The sequence below is a fragment of the Microcebus murinus genome, chromosome 6 (genome assembly GCF_040939455.1).
Source record: "Microcebus murinus isolate Inina chromosome 6, M.murinus_Inina_mat1.0, whole genome shotgun sequence".
Classification (NCBI taxonomy): domain Eukaryota; kingdom Metazoa; phylum Chordata; class Mammalia; order Primates; family Cheirogaleidae; genus Microcebus; species Microcebus murinus.
In genome coordinates, this window is record NC_134109.1 from 102,748,719 (window position 1) to 102,769,750 (window position 21,032).

At 57.5% G+C, this 21,032-nt stretch overlaps 1 protein-coding gene across 1 annotated transcript in view; it reads left to right on the plus strand.

The window, feature by feature from the left end:
* The window catches only part of SMAD3 (SMAD family member 3), a 114,803-nt gene that overhangs the window by 88,597 nt on the left and 5,174 nt on the right, over positions 1-21,032 (plus strand). Inside the window, exons 3-8 of the mRNA XM_012740758.3 lie at positions 70-201; positions 1,566-1,640; positions 4,652-4,702; positions 14,194-14,406; positions 16,497-16,634; positions 18,812-18,956. Of these exons, the coding sequence (XP_012596212.1) occupies positions 70-201; positions 1,566-1,640; positions 4,652-4,702; positions 14,194-14,406; positions 16,497-16,634; positions 18,812-18,956 (754 nt within the window). The remainder of the gene's footprint in view (positions 1-69; positions 202-1,565; positions 1,641-4,651; positions 4,703-14,193; positions 14,407-16,496; positions 16,635-18,811; positions 18,957-21,032) is intronic.

The following is a 21,032-nucleotide window of genomic DNA, read 5'->3' on the forward strand; positions in this document are numbered from 1 at the left end:
GGGGTGCAGGGGCTTTGGGGCCAGCCTGGCATCGACCTGAGCCACCTCTGCTCTGTCTCCCCCGGACAGTTCTACCTCCTGTGTTGGTGCCACGCCACACAGAGATCCCGGCCGAGTTCCCCCCGCTGGACGACTACAGCCATTCCATCCCCGAAAACACTAACTTCCCTGCGGGCATCGAGCCCCAGAGCAATATTCCAGGTACGCACGTGGGCAGCGCAGGCTGCCCTGGGAGGCTGGGGTGGTGGCCAGCCCCGACATCAGTCCTACGCTCCGCTCTCTGCCCCCCTCAGCAGGCCCCTGTCACGCCCTCTCTGCGCACAGCACTGGCCGAGGGCCCCAGACGCAGAACCACATCCCTGTTGGGAGAGGACCCGTGGCCTCAGCTCCCCACTCACTAATGATGCTTTTCTTGGCACAGAGGAGCAGCGTGACCCTTCCGCCCGGCCTTGGTGCAGTCATTTATCTTGGAAGCGGAAATAGCAACACTGTGTTTCTCTCCCCGCCCTTGCGGCTGGTGCTGGCGTTCAGGCAGGGTCCGCGACCCGCTGGGGGCTGCAGAGGCAGGATTGAGGGGGGCCCTAGTGGGCACAGAGCGGAGGGCTGGGTAGCCGTGGGTGCAGAAAACTGGCCCTGTAACCAAGTCTGGCCTTAGGACCCTGGCAGGGGCTGCATCCTGGGTGGGAGTTGAGGCTGACTTTGAGCTTTCACTGCTCTGGGAGAAAGGGGCTCAGGGACACCACTGCTGCGGATGTTTTCTGAGGCCCCTCATTTACATGCAAATAATGTGTGAATCACCAGCACTCTCCCGGTCCAGGAAAGTTGTGCTTGGCAGCACTTGGGCTAGTCACTGCTTTTGCTTGCTGGGGCAGCAATCCTGCTGCATTCCTCTGAGATCGTTCTGATTCAGACATGGCTTTCACCTTGGGTTAGTGGACTGTGCTGAGGTTGGCTACAGGCCTGTGTGCTCGGGTCAGAGCGTTAAGGGGAGACCTGATTTCCAGCCCTTTGAGATCTTTGCAGGTAACCCCGGTCTCTAAGGAATAAGTCGTCTACTCCCTATTCAAATATGCAACCTCAGTGGGCTAAGTCAGGGCCTGGGAGGGTTTCAGAGAAGTAGATTACACAGTCTGTGCCATTGTTGAACTTGCAGCGTAACTGGGGAGCTAAGACACATCCCCCCCAAGACTACAGATAGTGACAACACAGGAGAGGACAGTAGGGGCCAAAGTGTGGAGGCAGCTCTTCGGAAGACGGAGATGGGTGAGGCTGAAGCAAGTCCAGAGCTTCCCTGGAGGGGTGGGGCTCAGCTCAGACCTTGGAGGACAAGAAGTGAGCCTGGCAGTGACTTCAGGAGCGGGCCTTTCAGACTCGGGAGCTGGTCTGGTGTGAACACAGGCAGTTTCAGTCCAGGTGGGGTGCTGGAGGTTGACAGGTGTGAAGACAGCAGAGGCCGGAGCTCCAGTGCTGGCATGGTGGCGTGAATGTGCGATGTGTTTGCAAAAGGTATCTCCAGGCCAAGGCTTGGAGGCCTTTTAATGGACCACCTTCCTTCTGCTTCCCAGAGACCCCACCCCCTGGCTACCTGAGTGAAGATGGAGAAACCAGCGACCACCAGATGAACCACAGCATGGATGCAGGTCAGCCACGCGGGGTGCACTCTGACTGGCCTGTCCGTCCCTTCTGCACTTTCCTCTTTACCCCCTTGCTCCCTCCCTCCCTCCCTTCTGTCTGTCTGTCGTTATTTATTTACAGAGCAATCCCTGCCAGGTACTAGGCGTAGAAGAGGGCCCGAGCCAGGCACAGATGACAGGGGAGATTGGTGAGATGGCAGCAGTTGCTGTGCCGTCCCACACCTGCCCTGATGGAAGATGCCACCTGGCGTCAGGGGCACAGAGCAGGGCCCCTCACCCAGTGTGGGAGGAGCAGTACCTTGCGGTGTCGGTTGTTCCTGATTGAGTCTTGGAGCTGTGTAGGTGTTGGCCAGGCCAACAGGTGGGCAAAGGGTGTGCCAGGGAGAGTCATGGGGGTGTGGGCAGGAGAGCCTGGGGCATTCCAGGGGCAGTGCGGCTGGAGTCCAGCCCGGGGAGCTCCGTGTGGCTGGCGCACACTCTCTCTCCAGGAGGGGGAGAGCTAGGAGGCCAAGCGTGGTGGACCTTCAAGCCAGGCGGACCCCTTGGCATTTAGCTGGGCTTGATGGGGAGGGAGCCACTGCAGGCTGTAAGCAAGGCCTGTGCCCCCGTGAGATTTCTGGCAGTGGGGTGGAGGGTGGGCTCGATCACCTGAGATCCTCAGGTGGGAGGCAAGGGAGCATGAATGGAGGTAAGGCCTTTTCCGATGGCCGGAGGAGACCCCTGAAGCCACTGTTTTTGTGTGGTGACCAAATGTGATCCTGCCATGAGGGACCGGGCCTAGTTCTCTCCTGCCACGTCTCCAGATGTTTCCCAAGTCACTTGTTACGGGACCAAATTGGCTCCAGACCAGCAGCTTCTTGAATTGAGCCCCAGCTGCCACATAGAACACGCACTGCCTTGTGTGGCTGGGCGGGGAGAGGGCCGGGGGCCGAGCAGATGTTCATTCCGGCGATGGCGGGTGTGCCTCGCGCACAGCCGCTAGACACAGTGGGGCCACCTGCCCTTGCACCCCGCCCAGATGAGATTGTGCAGTTCCTGAAAGCAGAACGAAAGAGACGCGCATGCACGTTGTAAATGTAGTTGCTGAAATCTCGCCCCAGCGAGGTGGCACTTTTGGGCTGAGCACAGCCCCTGAAACACACCCACCCGGAGGAGTGGCTGGCAGCGTGAACCCAGCTGGAATGCGTTGCAGGTCTTCCTGTGTCGGGTGCCAAGCGACCGCTGCAAGCGTGCAGCTATGAAACGCTGGCACGGGAGGTGGGCCGGCCGGGCGGCATCTCTCCAGCTGCTGCTGCTTCTCACCCTGCTCTCCCCCCTCCTTGCTGCTCTCCGTAGCTGCAGGGTGATCACTGTCCTAAATGATCACAGGCCAGAGTGCAGGGGCTGTATGTGGGAAGAACAGCCTCGTGTCCACTCTCGCGGCTCTGGGTTCTTCTCCCTCCTCTCCCCTTCTGCCCTGCTTTCCTCTGTTCCCTCTCCCTGCTTCCTCTCCCCCGTTGCGTGTGCCTGCAGGGCCCTGCTGTGAACCTCGGTGATCTATCTGACGGAGACTGGGCTTTGAGGACCCACGTGTGGGGCTCTCCTGTTCTCCGTTCTTCACTCCACGCTGCCTGCCGGGGTCCCAGTCCAGTTGCTCGTGGGCTGGGTGTCCCTGCCAGCTGAGGTGTCAGAAGGCCAGAGGGTCTCCCTGTTGAGCCCTGTGTCTCTCCTCACAGGCACACATGCCCTGTCAGACCAGGGGAAGGTCCCTCCACCCTCCTAGGCTGCCATGATTCAGGCGCCACAAAATAGGGAACAGACATTCATCGAGTGCCGACTGTGTGCCCGTCAAGGCGTAAGCATTTCTCTGGGCACGATCTCATTTAATTTTTACATGTCGCACCGTATGAGATATTATCCCCATTTTATATCTGCGGAAAACAATTAAGGCTCAAAGAGGTTAAACGACTTTGCCAGAGTCACGTAGCGGTTACGTGGTGGCGTGTCTGGAGCCCGTGGCTGATTCTGTAGCTCTGTCCTTCCAGTGACTGTTCCACCTCCTGCTTTGGCTTAGGGGCCACGGGGAGAAGGAGACATCCGGGGCTCATCCCTTGCCCTCAAGGAGGCTACAGCTGGGTCGGGGCAGAATAAAAGACCCCCAGGAACAGCTCAGGGCAGCCTACGCTTGGGGCCAGATGCAGGGCCCAGCCCCAGGCCTGGTGGATTTCAGAGGGTGGAGCCAGGCCCCACAGGGCGGTTAATAAATAACTCTGTGGCCTCCGTGATAGAGGAACAAAGGAGGGACCAGCAGGAAGCTGCTCTGTGGAAAAGCAGCCGCTGGTTGCTTTTGAAGGCTGATGCCATGTGGGTTTTTTCTTTTTTCTGGGGGTGAGAGGTGGAGAAAGATAACAGTAAGACTTGGGTAGATTTGGACTGCTTCCCACGTGCACTATCACGTCTCGCATAACATGTCAGTCTGCTTGGCGAGTTGCAGGATGTCCGAGGCAGGTTTGTGGGTTTCCTGAAATCAGTCTTTCCAGGCACCTGAGCCACTACGGCATCTGATTGAGAGCAGTGACTGGTGATGTCACACCTGGGGCCGCGGGCTGGCCTTCCGCTGCCTGGGACTTGGACCCACTGGGAAGAGGGTATTCCTTAGCCCTCTCACGTTCCCGGGAGCATAGGGAACAGGGCAGGTGGTGTAAGCTAAAGAAAAGAGTTGTCACCTGTTACAGCTGGGAACTCAGCAGCCTGTGTTGGGACTCTTGGTTAGGATCATAAAAACCATGTTGTTTTAAGAGACCTCTGAGATCATCCACTCAGTCCCCACTCCACACATGGGGAACCTGGGGCCCAGGGAGGAAACTTTGGGCAAGGGCATGGGGTTAGGCCTTCTCCTGGGACCTGGAAACTCTGTCCAGGGCTTCCTTCCTGCTGTGTTCAGCTATTCCACCTTGATGTGAGTGTTCAGTAATTAGGTTCTCCCGGCCAAGAATCTGTATGAGGTCTCGCTCTCACAGTTGTGTTTTGCTTTGCAGGCTCTCCAAACCTATCCCCGAACCCGATGTCCCCAGCACACAATAACTTGGGTGAGTATCTCCTTGTCCCCGTGACTGGAACCCCCTCTCCCTGCAGCCTGGCCGATGGCCAGTGTGGGAAGGCGGCCTCGAAGGTGAGGCTCTGCCTTGACCCTACCAGCATCCACGTAGCTCAGCTCGGCCCGTCAGGTTTCTGGTTACGTGTTGCTGAGGTCACCCCAGAACAGGGAAACCTGAGAACAGTGGTGGCAGGAAAGGCAGCCATGTGCCGGGTTTGTATTTCCCCTGGGGGGCAGCTAGACGTGAGTGAATGAAAATCCCCCAAACCTCATGCCCAGGAGATGAAGGCCTGCGGTCAGCTGAGCGTACGTGTGCGGTTTGGTGCGAAGCCACGGGCAGCCATGCAGACTCCAGCCCCTGACATTTAACAGACTTGTTTCAGATACACTTAATTTAAATTTTGCCTGAGTAAGACATTTTGGGGGAAAAAAAAGCAATGTGCCTATAATCCCACCACCCCAGCACAACTGCCTTTGTTTCCTCATGGTCTTTCTGATTTTTGTGGATCTGGCACATAAATTCATGCCGTGCTGTTGAGATCATAGTGCACGTCAGTTTTCTCATTCTTTTTTCTCTTTACATTATTTTGTAAACACGTTTCCATATTTAGATGCCTTGTTTGTGATTTTGCGTTATCTCGTGATGTTCTGGAGTGGCCGGACCATCCTTTCTACAACATCCATCGGTTGTTGGGTCCAGTCTTCCAACCGCGGGGGTGTCCTTCGCTTCTCCACCCGGAGGGGAGACTTCGTGGGAGTCCTCGTGGCTTTGGCATGGAGCCTGCCGCAGGGCTGCAAACAAATGAAATATCCATTTAGTTGTTATCGAGGGGAATTTTTCATGTTCTGCTCTGGTAGTTTTAGAAAACGTGAGTTTGATTTTGTTACGGCTGTTCTTACTGAGGCTTAATTTGCAGCTCAGGAAAAGAAATGGTTAATATCCAAGCTTGGTTAATCAAAGTGGATTGGACTCGCTTTGGGGCCCCATCTGTTTCCAGACGTTGACCGATAGGATTAGGGGAAGAAACTCATCATTTGAAATATTGGGAGATGCTTGAAAACCCTCTAAAGAGGGCTGACCTGCGGGCGGTGTGAGATGTGACTTGGGGTGATCTGTTTTAACATCTTCGTAGAATTCTATCACTGTGAGCGTTGGGCTCTGCAGAGGGAAGGCCACATTCCTGGTACGAAAGGACCGCGTTATTAAAAACAAACTCCAAAGGCTAGAAGCTGTGTTAATATCACTTGAGAAATTAAAGGCTGTGATCGTGAACTTGACTGTGGGCTTTCAGCTTCTGAGATTGGCTGGTCTAGATTTATTTTCTGAGCCGTCGTACCCTACCGTGGCCAAGGCAGCACTTGTAGTGGACAGACTTCAGAGCAGACACTTGCCTTGGAAACCACAGTGGTCACGGGCCAGCTTGGGGGTGGCTGCTGCGGGCGGACCCCGTAGTTCAGATGGAAAGTCGCCCCGGGCGGTAATTTGTTAGAGTCACTCTCTAGATTGTGGAGACTGGGATGGTAGGATGGTTCTTGAGCTCGGACCCGAGGCAGAGCCCCGTGGTGATGCGGTTCTCCCTCCCTACTGCCCCGGCCTCAGGCTGCCTGTCCGAGAGTTGAGAATTCTTAGGTCATTTCTTGCAAAGGAAGGGCCACCCCAAGCCCGGCCAGCCGAGAGCAGAGAGCCGCGCTGCTCTGCACTGGCCTAGTTACACCTCTGCCGGGAAGGTCTGAATCGGGGACGCGTCAGCTGGCGAGTCAGGGGTAGGATTCATGGGGAGACACCGGCGCCCACAGGCCCGGCTTCCTCTCTGCCTGGCAGGCCCGCACCCCCTCACCATTCAGCCCCGTGGGCCTCATCCTCGCCCAGTAGATTGCAGGGACCCCAGCGTTGTAACTGGAAGGGCACGAGTTGATGGTGAAGACGGTGGCAAACATTTCTTGAGAATTTACTATTGACTGTTATTCACGGTGCTTCGTGTGTGTCAGCCCAGTGTCCGTGACTTTCTTTATACAGCAGAAGCACTGAGATGTTTATTTGACACATTAGGAAACCAAGGAACAGACTGGGTAACTCACTTGTCCCAGATCACACAGCGGGTAGACGGAGAAGCTAGCTTTGAACTGAGACCCTCCCCATCCAGAGCATGCTGTCACCGCCCGACACACCTGCCTGGCGGGGCCATTTAGACCAGCTGTCCCCTCCGTCTCACTTGGAAGAACCAAGGTCAAGCATGGGATTGATAAACTTGGTGGAAACAGACGCTAGGTTGCAGCCCCCGGGTGGGGGCCCTGCCTGCTCGCCGTCTCTTCGTCACGCATTCATTCCCCAGAAGGTCCCTGCACAGTCACCGCCTGCCAGTCCAGGCCGGGGATTTGAAGGGGAGTCACACCCCTGCCATCGAGGTGCTGTGACCTGTTGGAATCAATAAGGGAGGGCTCGAAATAGTCACAAAATAAGACGTAGGTGCAGATAAAGTGCTCTGAGGGTTCAGGGGAGGGCATGTGTCCCCATTCCAGTGGGGACAGGCATCCAGGCTGGCCGGTGTCTCCTCTGTTGTTCATCCACGGCTGCTGGGGGGGCAAGGCTGGGGAGGGCACCTAGGCACTGGCAGGCAGGGGTGAGGCCGGAGGTGTCCGTGTCCCCCTTTGATGCGCTGTGCCCCGTGCCGGGGAGCAAGCATGGAGGAGGAGGAACGGCGCGGGCCAAGGCGCACGCGTGGGGAGGGTGGGGCGCGCAGGAGAGGCAGTGCACGTGTGACTGGGGCCTTGGGGCACAGGTGGGACGCCGTGAGGCCGGGAAGGAGGGAAGGACGCTGCGGGGGAAAGGGCAGTGTGTGGTCCGAGGACAGCTGGCATCGCAGTGGGTTGGCTGTCAGGAGGGATAAGGGGAAAGGGGGCCGAAAGGGCTGGTGGGGCCCTGAGAAGGGAGCCCGAGTGTCAAGCTTAGCACCCTCTTGCCTGCAGAATACAGTTGGCGGTGGGTTTTGAATGGGGGTGGTATTTGGTGACAGCTTTATAAAGATTAATCTGGCCACTGTGTGGGGAAATTATTGGAGGCAAACAAACAAACAAATCAACTTAGGCAGCTGTTTCTACAGAGGAGACTGAGATGGATACTTTTAAGGAGTGGTGCAGGGCTGGGAGAGCACATTTGAGAGGGGCTCATGGGCCGGAATTAGCAGGGTTTAGGGCCAGCTTTAATTAGGATGGCAGGGGGGCCTCTTAACCGAGGCGGAGCACCCAGGAGGTGGAACCAGTGAACCCACAGGTGGTTCACCCCATGCCATGCTCACCTGTGTCCAGGAAGCAGCCAGAAAAAGTCAGGAAATGGCCAGAGAGGAGGTACAGACTTGAAAATCATTAGCATGTGTGACACCTTTCCCATAGTGGGATGGGAGGAAGGGCTTTGTGATGGGGTGAGTTTGGAAAGCCTGCTGTGGCCCCTCCTGCAGCCCCTAAGGGACATGCATGTGACACTTCTGAGAGGCCTGCAGGAAGGAGGCCTGTCTGGTCCAGCATTCCTCCCCAGAGCTAATCACTGTCCCAGTGCCTCTCTGCCATCCCACCCGCCAGCCACAGATCTCACTCTGGAAACCCACGAGAGGCTCGGCTGAAGTTGTGGGGCAAATGAATCCAGTGGAGGAGGACCCCGCTCCAGGAGAAAAGAGGGCCAGGGACATGCTCAGGGGGACTTCCTCAGGAAGGCCCAGGTCAGGGAAATGATGGGACCATGGCAGCCAGAGGGGAGGGAGGCCCAGAGGGACAGGGCAGTGACCAGGTTCTGCAGAGACGCAGCATGAGATTCAGGAAGAGGCCTTACGTTTGGCATCGGGGGTTCAGTGACAGTCTTTGGAGAGCGGTTTGCAGGGAGAGGTGGGGGCGACATCGGGTGGCAGTGGGCTGGAGAGCGAATAAAAGGTAGGCAAGCGGAGGCAGCTGCAGCGGCAGCCCTTGCAGTTCTTCACGGCCAGTGGGTCCCCAAATGTAGGATGGAGATAGGCACACAGCGAGCTCTCCCTGCGAAACGATGGGGACATCTCAGGACGTCTGCTTATTTCTTTTAAAAGAGATTATTACGAAATTATTGTACAAAAAGGAATAAAGCATAGAACATCGAGTTTCTTTTTTCATTTCCTCCCCACTCCAGGGCTTGGCCCCAGGGCTCGGGTCTGGGGAGGGTTGGGTCTCCTGCCATAGTAAAGCCACTTCTTCTGGTCAGGGGTGGTGACTGGGGCAGGAACCGCACGCGTGAGTGAGGCCCAGCTCAGCATCCTGCCCGAGGCGGGTTCTCGGAGCCCCTGAGACCTTTGTTTGCAGGGAAGGGGATGTGAGCAGGTGACGTTCCTGTTATTACACATCGTGCTGGGTGAGTCACCGGGAATTTCCGAAGCATTGAAGTCAGGAGGATTGGGGCAGATGGAGGGGAAGGAGGAGGCAGCGAGCGAGGAAAAAGGTAACGAGCTGGCTCCTGCCGGTGAGTAAGTTGTTCCCTGCTTTAGAGTGAGGCATCCAGGGAGGGGAGGGGCCTTGGCAGAGGAAAATGAGGCACCAGGGAGTGCCCTGGGGGCGGGTTGAGCTGGAGTTTAAGGAGGTGATGGTTTCCCAGAGTGCTTCGGGCAGAACACACCTGCCTCTCCTGCCAGGACAGGGGTCCCGGGCGCAGGCCCAACCTGGTCCTAGGTGTCTTCATGCCGCTGCACAAGCCTTTTTCTAGGCCAGCTCCTGCTGCAATCTTCCACGAGCTTGTGAAATCACGGCAGGCGACGTGCTGGCCAGAAGTGAGATGCCAGCTGTGCCCTCACACTCTTGAGCGTCCGGCTCCGACTTTGCCACTGTTTTCGGTTGCAGTAAATTGCCACCAGCTAAAAGAGCATGGGGTTCTATGTGCAGCGCGGTGTGTGGCCGTGATCCTCAGAGAAGTGGGTTGGAATTAGTACCCCGGGTGCTGGGGGCACAGCTGGCCCGGGCGCGGGGAGACTCAGGGACACAGGTAGCCGAGGCTGATCCTGCAGGGAGGCGGTGAGGGAATGTTTCACAGCCTCATGAGCTGGGCTTTAAAGGCTGGGTCCCCGCGGATGAGAAGGAAGGGCTGGCCCAGCAGAGGGAACAGCCAGGACCTAGAAGCCGCGTGGCAGCGTGAGGGACGTGGGAATTGGAGCGAGGCATCTCCTAGGTGGAGGTAGAGCCGCCTCGTGCAGGGGCGGGCGCAGGCCAGGCCAGCCCGTCCATGTTTTGACCTTCAGCCCTGCAGCCTCCTGGCCCTCGCCCGTCCTGCTTCGGATCCGCAGTAGAAAGCTCATTTCCCCCCTTGCGCCTCACCTTTTCCCTTACCGGATTTGAATCTCTTGCATGGGTTTTTAATAGGCATCCCTTAATCCAAGTGTGGCCTTCTGGGTTTTATTCTGTTTTCTTTTTCTTAAACAAAACAGAAAGTCAATGCCAGCTTGGAACAGGACTCCAAACTGAAGCCAGGCAGGGCGTTAGGCTGGCAGGGAGCCAGCCGTGGATTAAGTGCCCCATGCCACTCGAGAAGTCTGGCTGCCACCACGCTGGGGAGAGCGGGGGACACGAAACGGCTGAGGCTGAAGGTTCCTGTGTCTCCAACACCTCTGCTCTGGGAAGAAAGATTAGCACAGACTCAGAAGTCTGGCTGGGAGCAGGGATGTTTGAAGGGAAGGCCTGGGGCATGAGCCACCGTCTGCCACTGTAGGTGTGCAGAGTTCTTGGCCTGGAGGGGCAAAATTGCTCTCCTCTGGGACGTGTCACCTTACTCCTGCCTGCATAGTCACCGCCCAGAGGAGTCTTATATAAAACTGGTTCTGTATTTGTTGGTAAACTCTTGAAACCAGGGCTGGCTGGCTGGCTGGATTGCTTGATGGGAGTGAGGGAGGGGCTGACACCTACCCTGAGAGATTTCTTTTACGATTTAGTGCCAAGACAAGCCTTGTTCTCCCTGTGGAACTAGTAAGCATTGCCCATCCACCAGCCAGAGCCGGGTAGCATATTATATTGCCCTTTTGCCTTGTCTCCTAGGAAGCTCAGAGCCAAGTTGGGTGCTCTTTTAGTAGCTATAACCTCATAGTTAGTCCATTTGTAACCTTTTCCTTTCTAAGGTCCTGACTTTTTATTTCTCTTGTACTAACCATGGTGTGGATAAGTCCTTTGGTGGGAAAGAAATGAGGGCATACATACAAGTTTTTTAAAAAGTGCCATGGAAGGCAGAACCCGGAGGTGAGGACCATACTTTTTGGTCTGCTCCTCTGCATGGGGCCTTGAAGCAGCAGCTGAGGGCTGACAGGAGGGAGGGAGCTGGGGGGTAGGGAAAGGCAGAGCAGGCTTCTAGTTGTTTGCAGAGGATAGAACGAGCATGGCGGGGCGCTGCTGCAGCTCAGTCCTGCTTCTGAGTGCAGGGCAGCTCCTGTAGACAGCACTCTGGGAAACGGCAGTCTGATGACTTTGCTCCCCAAACTGCATCTTCCTAATGACATGTCAGGCTCCTTGTGTCCAGTGTTTTCCACAACACTGTCCAGTGGTGTTTGGATAAGGGCTCTGATCTACTTGGGAGGGCCTCTTGGTCCAGGACCCCAAACTCTTCTTTGATTCTTAGACTCCTCTGAAGTGCTTACTTCCCCAGAGCATGGTCCCCCGGCACACACATGTTACACAGTGGGTGGCCTGTCGGCTTTTCTTTTTTTGAATGGCGAGCTGTGTCATTGTTCCTGGGAGCCTAGCTCTCTCTCTTCTGCCTGTGCTAAACCCAGGGACTGCTGGACAGGGCTCTGTGGTTTGGGGGTGAGGACCCTATTCTGCTCCGCACGTTGCTGAGTGAGCCAGGGCCAGCCCAGATCAGCCAGAGCTGCCTGCTCAGGCTGACCTATGCCAGATCTCAGTGACCTACCTGCAGCTTGAGATGTCTTCTGGTGCACTGCAGCCATTGTACAGACTAGGACACTGCGGCCACAGAGGGAGATCACATCCCCAAGGTCACACACAGATCAGCAGAGCCCTCGCCTGGGCAGAGGTAGCTAGCAGCCCTGACATGCCACCTGACCACTCTGCTTGGATTGCACTTGGATTTCTTGGTGGTTTGTTTTTTTTTTCCTTAAGTTTCCAAAAGTAGCATAGCTCACATTTTAGTGACCACATTGTTTAGAATATAGCTTATCTCAGTGGAATGCTGAAGAGCATCGAGCGAAGCCAGAGCCGGACGTGGCTGACGCAGCTCAGCCCAACCTCAGGGCCAGGGCGCAGGCCACAGTGGCCTCCGCCCCGCCAGCCCTCCCTTCCCCGTTGAGCAGCTTAGATCCCTCCTCCATCCTCGCCTCCATCACTCCACCCTGGGAGGAAAGGAAAGGGCCGAGGGTTCTTTGTCCCTCTTGAGATGGAGGTGGCGACGGGACCAGGCTGTGCTCAGGTTCCTAGAACCTGGGTTGTTATGTTGTTGTCAACACCACGCATTGGGGCCCTGCAGTGTATGTGGGTTATCTCAGCGCTCAGGCGCCGGGGAGGGCCCTGTGCAAGCCGAGCTCAGAGAGTTAGCTGTGTGCTCCCGTCACAGCGCCTGAGCCAGGGTTGGCTGCACTCATCATGAGCTTGAAGCTTGTGCTCCACGGCCTGGTTAAACATCTGGGGCAGTGGTTTTCAATGCCACCCCCCCAAAGACATCTGGTGATGTCTGCAGATGTTTTTTATTGCTCCGACCGGAGAGGGCGAGGTGGATGTATACGACTGGCACCTAGCGGGCAGAGGCCATGCTGCTGGCATCCAGGAACAGGCTTCTGGCATTTAGTTGGGTGGGGGCCAAGACGCAGCTAAACAGCCCGCAATGTGCAGACCCACACACACACACACCACCAACAAACAAAGAATCATCTGGCCCAAAAGGTCAGTAGTGCCGAGGTTGCTGAGGAACCTGACTTAGGGTGTCCTAACCCTCCAGCTGACACTTTCTGGGTGTGTGCTGAGTGCAGGGGTGTCAGTTGGTCAGTGTCTCCTCTGTGTGTGGTAGCATTCTCGTCACCTGGAATGTACTTGGACCCTCAAAGGACATCAGGGCCACTCTGTCCTTCAGGGAGCACCCAGGCCCCTCCCAGTGGGCAGAACAGCTTCTGATTTTCCCCTCTGGGACTTTGCATACCTTCCAAAGCTCTGGCGAGCAGAGAGGTCCCCAGTGGGCTCTCGCTCCTGGAAGCTACCTAGCACGCAGTGGGCAGGGTTCTCGGGCACTGCGGGCCTGCCCTGTTCCTCACTCAGCAGAGCCCCGCGCCCAGGGCTACAGCGACGGGGGAAGGTGTCAGCCTGGGCCCTGGGACCTCACGGTTGCGTGGGATAGTCAGGACGCCCGTCGTCACCCGCTCACACAAAGACGCACCCTAAGTTACCAGGCGTCTCCAAGAACATGAAAGAAAGAGCCAGAGTGAGTGGCCCAGGCCGGAGGTTCGAGATGGAAGAGTGAGAACGAGGAGGAGACTCCCTGATTCTTCGACGAGGGGTTGGGATTCACATAGGTGGGGAACAGGGCGCGGTGGGCGGTGCTCTCGCCCAGGGCTCGGTGCAGCCAGCGCTGGGCAGTCCGGGGAGGCCGTGGTGTCGATGGCCAGGGGGCTCCGAGGGCCTGGGAGGAGCTGCGGACCCGGGCAGGGCGCCATGCAGCGGGACGGCAGGGTGGCTGGTGCCAGAGAAGGGCGCGGGTGTCCTGGGAGATGCTTGTGGAAAGCTGGGTCTCGTGAGGGAGGCTGCTGTCCTCTCTGGGAGGGAGCTGGCCCTCACAAGGTGGCAGTTTTGCTTTGAGGAGCCCCAGATTGAGACTATGCAGCCGGACCACTGGGACAGATACAGAGATTTTTTTAGGTGAGTGTGTGTGTTACCCGGCACCTGTGTCCAGACAAGTGTGGAAACCAGCTTCTGTGACGAGAGCTGTGGCCTTGGGCTCGGTCTGCAGATGATGCCCAGCACGTGTGGGCCATAGACGCCGAGCACCACGGAGCCCACTAGGCTGCTGCTCAGCAGCCCAGAGCTTGCCCAGGGCCTCGCAGGGCCAAACCTGGAAGCCCTTTTGGGGACAGAGATTAGTGTGGGTTCCTCTGGGGGCCTCAGTAGAGAGGCTGGGAGGTGAGCGTGCAGGGAGGTGGCCGGCCCTGGGAGGGTGGCCATTGGTGCCAGGCCCTCTTCAGGTTCCCCAGCCCCTCCTTGAAGACTGCGTCAATCCAGCCACGGCCAGGTAGGGCAGCTCTGTGAGCTAAAAACAAACGAATTCAGTGGCTCTTTACGCACACAGCGTGTCTGCAGGGCTCCTACAGACACCTGAGCTTCTTGCTCCCTTGGATCATACAAGCTTTATACAATAAAAGGCACAGGGATAGCAGATTACTAAGACCCTCTGAGAAGTGGGGAGACAGTCTCCCGGAGCATCCCGGGGGACCCCACTGAGGGAGCATGGGCCCCGGGGACCCGCTGACCGGTGGCCTGCCCTGTCTGCAGACCTGCAGCCTGTCACCTACTGCGAGCCGGCCTTCTGGTGCTCCATCTCCTACTACGAGCTGAACCAGCGCGTCGGGGAGACATTCCACGCCTCACAGCCGTCCATGACGGTGGACGGCTTCACCGACCCCTCCAACTCGGAGCGCTTCTGCCTGGGGCTGCTCTCCAACGTCAACAGGAACGCAGCAGTGGAGCTCACTCGGAGGCACATCGGTAAGCGGTGGCCACGGCCCCCACCTGCTCCCACCCAGGCCCCCGCGCAGCCTCCGCCCAGCGCCTGCCTTCGTCCGTAGCAGTGCCGTGCCTCCATAGGAACAGGGCAGGGACGCGAGCCCCAGCCAGCCCCTGGGTGTCTGTTGCCCGGGTAAGGGCCAGACAGTAGGGTTCAGGTTGCTGGGTCATTCCCACTCAAAGGGACAAGAAAGGGAAGTGTAGGAGAAAGGCAACATGCAGAATTCTCTTAATAAAAACACTCTTGCAGTACAGATAGGCTGCTAAGCAGGCAGTCCTCTTTTGTGGTTTTCATATGTGATTAGACACTTAGGAAAGGTAGAAAGGCAGGAATTGCCCACTACCCAGACACCGCTACAGTTAGCATTCTGCCGCTGGCACCCAGAGCGTGTGCAAAAGACCACTGTTAGTTTAGGGAGGATAGGGCCGCGTTACGCATCCCTTGGTTTGCTTAGAAAGTTATCATGTCCGGACGTCGTCCTGGAGCCCAGAGGATTGGCCAGGGGCTCCCACGCAAACTCGGGGAGCTGGGCAGGGCAGCGGCGGTGGGGGGCGGGGGCTGGCCCTACGTGAGCCAGAGTAACTCCACACTCACTTGTTCGTTATCTTGGGCTCTCGTGGAAGGCTTCATTTGAAGAGAGAATTGATTTTATAATAAGAAAAGAAAAGTTCGGAGGCCGTGTGTTTGAGGTGTGTTCATTCCCCAGGCAATGACCTGCTGCCCAGGGAGGTGGGGAACGGCCCTGCAGAGGCCACACAGGCAGTGACAGACACCCCTCACTGCCAAACCCGTCCTTCCTCGTTTCCTTTCTGAAAAAGATACTAGATACTAATCCTGGGTGGCAAGCACAGGTTTGACTTATTATCTTTGTACTTTTATGTTTTTATGTATGTATTTATTTGGTTTGATTTTTTTTTTTTTTTTAGAGATGGGGTCTTGCCGTATTGGCCAGTCTGGTCTTGAACTCATGGGCCAAGCCATCCTCCCACTTCAGCCTCCCAAGTAGCTGGGACTGTGGGCATATGCCACAGAGCCTAGCATTTTCTATATTTTAAAAAATAATTCTTTTAAAATGACTGAAACGAAGGAAACATTTTTGGTCTGGGTCTTCCCACCCGCACCTCTTCCCCCTGCTCTGGACATAATGCAGCCGCCCTCCCGTGACTTGAGCCCCTGCACCTGCACGTGTGTGTGACACCGAGTCCTGCAGGGCTGAAAGCGGAAGAACCGGGGAGTGGCTGGGGACGGGACGGTAGTGGGAAGCGGGCAGGGCAGGGGACAGCGAGTGGTGCACAGGTTGGTCAGCTGGTTTCCATCCCTGTTGACGCTGGGCCTGTAAAACCCGGCCCTTTCCTGCCCTCTGAGCCTCGTCCCCAGGAATGGGACGGAGACGCTCCCAGGCAGGAGGAGGAGCATCCCTGGCTGAGCCGAGAGCCGATTGTCAGAGTGTTTACGTAACTTCGAATTGCAGAGCCAATTTAAAAATAATTTCTGTCCATCTGGAGTGGATTTAAGAGATGAAAGAAAAGTAAATGATATAAACCCATGGAATGTTTTAGAAAAATACGTTGAGGGAGGAAAAAGGTACAGGAGGTAGCGTTGAGCCATCCTGCAGCCAAGGGCTTCTGGGCGTCCGCTGCCTTGGGAGGAGCCCAGCGGGTTTGCTGACCCAGCCCCTGAGTCCTGCAGCGGGAAGGGACCACATAGCCGTGGTGTGGCAGCAGCAGCGGCTGACAGTCACCAGGCACTTACCGCAATTATCATCGTCCCCGCTTTGTAGACAAACTGAGGCTCAGAGGCTGAGTAACTCCACCGCGTGGTGAGCCAGTGGCAGAGGCTGTCACCGAGACGTACCCCGTGCCCTTTTCTCCCATCACCTGCCCCCACTGGCTTCAGGAACCCAGCATGGCCCCTGATTTCCCCTACTTGAGTTTTAGGCTCGGGCTCCAGGTCTGTCTGCTGGGGAAGGTGGCAGAGAACCAGTCACTCGAGCACCCCCTGCAGCCCCGCCTGCTGGCCCCAGGCCACCGTGTGGGGGTGGGGGCGCCCCGTCTAACCTGAGTCTCTCTAGGGAGAGGCGTGCGGCTCTACTACATTGGAGGGGAGGTCTTCGCCGAGTGCCTCAGCGACAGCGCTATTTTCGTCCAGTCTCCCAACTGTAACCAGCGCTATGGCTGGCACCCAGCCACCGTCTGCAAGATCCCACCAGGTAAGCCGCCCACCCCTGTCCTGAGGTCCTTTCCCCCAAGTGCATGCCCAGGATGCTAGACAGAGTCCATCTTTCTTACCTTTGCTTTCATTGGTGTTTGCACTGTCAGCCTGGAGCTGATTGGATTGGGCTTCCTTACTGTGCTTTCCCTGAACCTCCAGGGAGCAGATGTAGCATCTAACGTATCTTCCTTGAACCTGTGGGTACCTGCCCGTTGCTCGTGTGCACAGATGCTCAGGCAGTGTGGCTTCTTTCCGTCACTCGTGCATTGCACAGACACACAGCGTGCAGGACGCAGTGCCAGATGCTGTGGGGGGACGGGGGTGGATGGGGCCCTGCTCTGCCCATGCAGACCTTATAGACCTACGAAGTGAACAAGACACAGCCACAGCCGAGTTTAATATGGGGGAGGGGACCAAGCTTCCGGCGAGCAGCGCAGACAGGGAGAAAGCACGCTGAACTGCAGGGGTGGGTCAGAGCCCGGAGGGTGGTTTGGACAGGGTCATGCCTGGACAGCACGATCAGGCAGGAGGCTGATCCGACCCAAGGCCCCTTTGCTTTGGAAAGCAAGGCAGAAAGCCCAACTGGAGCCCACTTCTCCCGTGGCATGTGGCCACCGAGCACGCAGCCTGCAAAACGTGGTCTGTGACTGGCTGGCAGAGCATGTGGCCTGGGTCAGCCCAGTGCCTGTGGCACATGTGTGGTGGATGTTTTCCTGCCCACTGAGGCACATTGGCCTGTGGCACATGTTTTCCTGCCCACTGAGTGGCAGAAAACAGGGGAGTGCTGAACCACGGGCAAGATAGATTTCAGAATGCAGAGTCTGACGTGGTGACAGGGCACCCTGCTCCCATAGCACCTGGTGGCTGCATCACAGAGGACATTTGTCACTTATGTCTCACTTGGCCCTCTCCCATTACTCTGGCTCTGTAAGTAGGAGACGCGTTGAGGGGACAAGTTCAGGGAGTTTAAGCCACCTGCCTGAGGACACATAGCTAGGAAGGGGCTGAGCCAGGATGGAGCCTGGGACGACTGACTCTCTTCTGCTTCTGGGCTCTGCTGGGCCCAGCGCGGCTTCACCCCACACTTCCCCCCAGGGAGAGCGAGAAGAGGAAGCGCTGTCGCATTCTTGGCGTTGCGCCCACTCCCCTCCCCAGCCCTACCCGGTCTTTGGGCCGAGGGCCGAGCTGGCTCTGGTGGTGTTCGTCAGCTCAGACGGCAGAGCCGTGAGGGCCTCCGAGGCCAGCCTCTCCTTTCACAGAGGAGATGCGGGGTCACAAAGAAAGCGACCAGCTCAGAGTCACACGGCGAGATTAGCGGCCCAGGGCTGGCCCGTTCAGGAGAGTCACCTCAGCTCACCTTTTGGTTATTTCCGGCATGTGCTTTTGTCTTTATTTTTCTGGTTGACACATTCCTGGCACTCAGGCAGTAGGACTTCAAATAGGAGGTTTATTTTAAACTTGATTTGTGCCTGTCTTTAGTTTTACTGTCTGGAGAATTAGATGCACACCTCCACTTCGCTGTGAGTGTCACCTCGACCCAGCCTTGTGCTCAGAGGCCAAAATGTGGCCCAGATCTCTTGCTCCCTCCTCGCCCAGCGGGAGGCGGATTTGTCAGAGGAGCCTGGGCGGATGGGCCCCGGCCCTCTGCCAGGCTGCCTGCTCGAATGGCAGGCCTGATGGCCTCTCAGCTGGCCTGTCTCTGCTCTCACTCCCTGCTGTGCAGCAGCCGGGGCTCCCGGTCCCAGTTGGGCAGCCAGACCCCACCCAGCACGTGCACCCTGGCGAGGCCCCTGCCCTCTGTCTCCTGGCCCCGTTGCCGGGCAAGGCCCAGCCCTGCACGCCATGTCCCTGTTCTCAGGAGCCGCTCTGCAGACCTCCCCCAGCTCCGGGAGCCAGAGCTCGCGGGACGACCTTGACTTGCCCTCCCGTGTGTGTCAGCCACGTCTCCCGATCCGGTGGTGGCGCATTGAAGGGTTCAAGTGCAGGGTCCGAGTCGGCCTGTCCCTCAGGTGGCTCTGAGTGTGGAGCGTGCACCTAACACGTGACACCGCCGTGTGCCACTGGAGCCGAGTGAATTAGCCATTCTGGGGGACCCAGGGGCTGCCTCAGCCGGGAGGGGAGCAGCGGACGTGTACACTCCTCCACCCCACGGCGCTGTTTCTGTCTGTCTGACAGGATGCAACCTGAAGATCTTCAACAATCAGGAGTTCGCCGCCCTCCTGGCGCAGTCCGTCAACCAGGGCTTCGAGGCCGTGTACCAGCTGACCCGGATGTGCACGATCCGCATGAGCTTCGTGAAAGGCTGGGGCGCCGAGTACAGGTCAGTGCGCCGCTGCCTGCCCGGGGCCCCAGCTCCAGGCCGCTCGCAGGGCAGGGCGGGCGGGGCCCTCAGGGACCAGTGAGGCCGGCCCTCGTGTCTGTCTGTCGGGGAGCAGAGAGAGGCCGCAGCCTGGAGGGCGGGCGGGAGGGCCGGCCCGCACTGGAGGGGGAGGCCCAGCAGAACAGAGCTCGCTTGCTCAGAACAGCTTCTCAGGCGCCGTGGACACACACGTTCCATTTTATCCTCACCTAATGGGTGACTCTGCCGGGTGCCGTGCCGCTGGAGCCGGGTGAATTAAGCCATTGGGGGATCCAGGGGTTGCTTTAGCCCTGGGTGGGGACCGTGGCGTCCTCCCTGCTGTACCGATGACAGCTCTAGGGCCTAGGGAGGGAAAAGGGGCTTGCCTGAAGTCACCTCATGAGTGAGAAAGCCGAGCCTAGACCTGTGCCCTCTTGGCTACTGCCGCCGCCGCCGCCACTTCGCGCAGATGGCTTTAGCGTGGCCCTCTCCAGGAAGTTCAGTCTTCACCTCGCTGTCCCCTCCCGTCTCCGTGGCTCCTTCTCTGACCCAGGGACACTGGTGACCCTGAGAGGGGAGGAAATTCAAACTGAGAATCAGGCAAGGGAGGAGGAGATTTGGGTAGTGATGAAGGAATAAAGTTTTCTTGCTCAAAAAGTAAATGATTTTCTTTTTTATAGAATTCTAGATACTGGTCAAAACCTGGCCCTGATGATAGGCCTACCTGGTCTGCCCGTTGACTCTCTCGGGCAGCTCTGGTTTGGGTTTAGAGGATCCAGTCCCTATTCTTGCCACCCGTGGCCGGGAGTTTGCCGAGGGGCAGGGGCTGCTGCGCCCGCCCCCGCCAGTGCCAGCTCTGCGGCGCACACGGAGGTGCCCGCACGTCAGCTGGAGCCAGCGCCTCGCGAGCGACTCTGCCCTTCTCTTCATTTTTCCAGATGTTTGGAATCCATTTTGTTTTGCAGTCACGCTGCACCCGGGCCAAACCCATTTCAGCATTGGCTCTGGGCCACCGTTTATAATGAAATCCAGATGAGCATGACTTATGGAAAGTCAGATTCTCATTAAAGGATTTCGGTCTGTGAAATCCTCCTCTTCCATTTACCGTATTTTAGCTGCTGTCCTTCTGTGTCTGCCCCGTGGTGTAGGAAACGCAGCACTTTGGTCTCCAGGGTCTTCCTGAAATGCAGGAGTGACCACTTGAGCGATCAAAGTGGTCAGCCCTCAGGAGGTTAGCCCCGGCCCAGAGGCCCCGCCGGAGAGACGGTTGAGCCAGCCTTTTGGGCCCGGCTTAGACCCTTTAGGGAACAAGAGTGAAAGGTCAGAACATTAATATTTTTTAGCAGGGAAGGGAAATACTTAAAGATGGACCCCGTTGGGAAAGAGCAAGGGGAAGTCCCTTTGCTCTTCTTACACCAGACTGCAGTCATGAGGGCCACACTCGGGCACCCTGGATCAGGCAGACACCCAGGGCCGAGCCAGCGAGCCCATTTCTGAGCCTCCCGAGGCTCTGACGTAGAGTAGCCCGGCAAGGAGGGCGGTGGCCTTGGGACCGCAGACTGGACCGGCACGGCATCGGGCCGCCAGCTCCAAGCGCTGGGAAGTGGCTCCCTGGTGGCAGAAGGCTTCCTCGGGGGCGCTGTGTCCCCGTGCGGGTCTTACTGCCAGCACACTCGGTCCTGTGCGGCCCACCGCCTGGCAGCACCGCCCCGCAGCCTCGCGGGCGGGTGCGGCCCCTTCCCAGAATAGCTTGCCCTCCTCCTGCCTCTGGGGCCAAGGAGAGTAAGGTTTCAGTCCTCCTGTCTGTGAGGTGGCCGAAAGCAGGGCCCGGCGCCCGTGCCTCTCACCTCCAGCTGGCACCGGCCACTCCGGCCTCAGCAGATAGCCTCTGCGCAGTGGGGGCCTCTGGGAGCTGCGTCACCAACTAGCCTGAAATGAGACAAAGAGCTTTGGGGAAAAGAAACGTGTGCTGTGCCTCGGTTTTTTCCAGTAATTGTTCCATGGCTCGCTCTGCTTGTAAGATTTTCCAAAATAAGGCCGTAGATGGGAATTATATCA